The following is a 2,894-nucleotide window of genomic DNA, read 5'->3' as shown; positions in this document are numbered from 1 at the left end:
TGTTGCAAAGAGTACACTCTTGGTGTCGGATGTATTCGGTACAAACCCAGTATCAGCAAAAATAAATAAATAGAACAGAGCCTCTATATTTATATCATAGTAGTGCTCGGAAATTCTGATTGTATGACTCTACGTATGCAGTATATAGCTAGAATTACTCAGATAAATATTGGCAAGTCCTTGGCAAATCACAGAGCACCACCACGGTATTATGTATTCATGAGTTTGGAGATCGAGGGCCGGATGGAGCAGAGAGGTGAAGTCCTCTAAAGATGAAAAAACACTGGAATCCTTTTAGGGAAGAAAGATAGAGTTGGCATGAGCATTGTAGAGGTTAAAGACTGCTGGGACTCGGAGTGCTATATTGTTGCTTGGTCTTTTTTAACAGTCTATTCAAGATTTTATAGACACCTTTAAATATAACACAGATTCCCCCCCTTCACAATAGCATGAACACACAGTAGAAATATTATTAAATCCCCAGGGATTGCCTTTTTCCCCCCACATAGTTGTTTTTACAATAACAACACCTTGTTAATTCTTCTGTTGGAAGCATAGACACCCACTCCAGCATCCTATCACACAAGTCTTAGCTTGACACGGTTCATAAATGGTATCGGAGAAGAAATGCTAATAAGAAAATCCGTCTCGAACGATCAAATCATCTTCATGTTGAATTTGCGTGCCCCGCCCTGTCCTCCACTGGCTGCAGGCCCGTCCACCTTTCTGAAGGAATATTCCACTGAGAAGTTGTTCTTGTGCTGCCCTTTGCCTCGACTCCACACAAACAGCAGGATGAAACAGAACAGGACCACACCCAGGAACATGATGCAGCCCATGGCTGTGGATATGAGGATGGTCTTAAGATCCAGAGTGAACTTCAATAAGACCCTGGTATCATTTAGATTTGTGTCATTAAGATCCCCGGCATAGTAAGTGCGGTTGGCCATGAGGGCTGCATCCAGGGGCAGCCCACTCACTGTAAGTGTGGCAAAATAGGTGTCATTTCCACCAGCATTACTGGCAATGCAGATGTAAGTCCCACTATCTATTACCTGGGCGTATCTTATTTCTAATGTGCCTTCTGGTAGTACAGTTAAGCGGCCACTGCTCTTTGTTGTGATGCGGCGGCGTTGAGGAGAGATCCAGAACACCACGGGTGTTGGCTCGCCTTCTGCCTTGCAAATGAACGACACGACCTGTCCTTCACGGGCAGATACCTGTTGCAGTTTCCTGTTGCGGATTTTGGGCTTCTGGCAAGTAAAGTGATCGAAGAGAGCCGAGTCAGTGAAAGCATTAAGAGCCCGTCCCTGCACCTCAACGGGCATCATACACATTGGGGAAGCACCGTCAAAATTAAGGGTCTTCCTCCGCTGAAGTATCCAGAGCAAGCGGCAGTCGCACGCCAGAGGGTTTCCGTCCAAACGCAGCGTCTCCAGCGTGTTGACGGATTGAAAAGCTCCTTCTTCTAGAGTCACCAGGCCGTTAGAGGACAGGTTAAGAAGCCGGATTTGCCTTAGACCACCCAGCGCATAAGGCTGCACAACTGCCAGGTTAGTGCTTACCATGTGCAGCTCCTTCAGTCTGACAAGGTCCCGCAGCGCCCAGGACTCCAACAATGAGATAGGGTTGTAGGAGAGGTTGAGACTGGTGAGGTGGGACAGGCTACGTAGGGCAGATGTCGGAACTGAGGTGATGTTGGTGTGCGTGATTGACAGCCAAGACAAGTTAAGGCCCTGCAGGCTGTGAGGGGATATGTACTCCAAAAAGGGCCAGTGATTGATTTCAAGACCCCTTAGGTTTCCCAGCTTCCGGAAATTCTGGTCCTCTAATGCAGAGATGCTGAGGTAGCGGAGCCGCAGAGTCACCAGGTTATGCAGGTATGATAACGACTGGCTGGACACAGAGGTCAAGTTGCACTTCTCAATGGTCAGCTCCTTCAGCCCCACGAGACCGAGAAAGGCCTTATTGGAGATATAAACGAGATCATTGTCTCCAACCTGCAGGTTTTTGAGATTTTTCAGGTCCTGGAAGGTAAAGTCCAAAAGAATCACAATTTTATTGCCGCTGAGGTCCAATGAAGTGAGGTTGGAGAGATGTGAGAAAGCCCCCATCGGAATCAGTTTCAACTGGTTCCCCCTCAGTGACAGTGACAGCAGGTTCTGGAGATTAGCAAAAGCATTTGGTTCCAGGACACTAATCATGTTGTCGCTCAAGTCCAGCTTTTCAAGACGCGTATACGGAAGCAAGTCACCGTGTTCTACCCAGCGCAGTTTGTTCCCACTAAGGTCCAGGATCTTGGTGTCCAGAGGGATGCCATCCGGCAACGCAGACAAACGCTTACCGTAACAGGACACAGTCTTGAGCTTCGCAATGCAATCACAACGCTGGGGACATCCTTGGCTGTGGGCAGGTGACGCTGAGATCATCAGCAGCAAGAACAGGAAAGGCAGGCACCAGCCTACATCCTGGCTCAGGCTCGACCCCATGGCCATCCTTCTCACCGCTTCCTCCTGCTCCTGTCTGAGGTTCAATCACTGGGCCAGAAACCTGAGGAATGGACACCAAAGGGGGAAAGAAAGGGGAGAAAGGTAGAGTGAACGAGGGGAGGTGGGGTGTGGATGAGAGCGAGAGATGAAGAGAAAGAAAGTGAGATAAATTAATTAGACTCAATTCCCCTTCAACAGCAGCCATCAAATCCTCTTAATGAGTAGACTTATAATTACACACTCTAAGTGACCTGTCAGTGAAATTAGAGTGAGAGCAGTATAATCCTCAGAGGACTCTGTGTGTGTGTGTGTGTGTGTGTGATAAAAAAAAAGCCAGGTAAAGGTATTGCCAAGCTTATTTCTTGATGCGCAGATGCTCTTAGGGGACCACGTTTACTTCCATTC

The 2,894-nt window shown here is 47.8% G+C and overlaps 1 protein-coding gene across 1 annotated transcript; it reads right to left on the bottom strand.

The window, feature by feature from the left end:
* Nucleotides 1-656: 656 nt before the first annotated feature.
* On the bottom strand, nucleotides 657-2,495 carry lingo3a (leucine rich repeat and Ig domain containing 3a; the record flags this gene model as incomplete). The annotated part of the gene is made up of 1 exon (XM_083887888.1): nucleotides 657-2,495. One exon carries the CDS (start codon nucleotides 2,493-2,495, stop codon nucleotides 657-659), a length of 1,839 nt encoding a protein of 612 aa, XP_083744014.1.
* Nucleotides 2,496-2,894: the final 399 nt, after the last annotated feature.

Source organism: Microchirus variegatus (assembly GCF_963457635.1).
Source record: "Microchirus variegatus genome assembly, chromosome: 4".
NCBI lineage: Eukaryota > Metazoa > Chordata > Actinopteri > Pleuronectiformes > Soleidae > Microchirus > Microchirus variegatus.
This window is presented reverse-complemented; position numbering and strand designations above follow the sequence as displayed.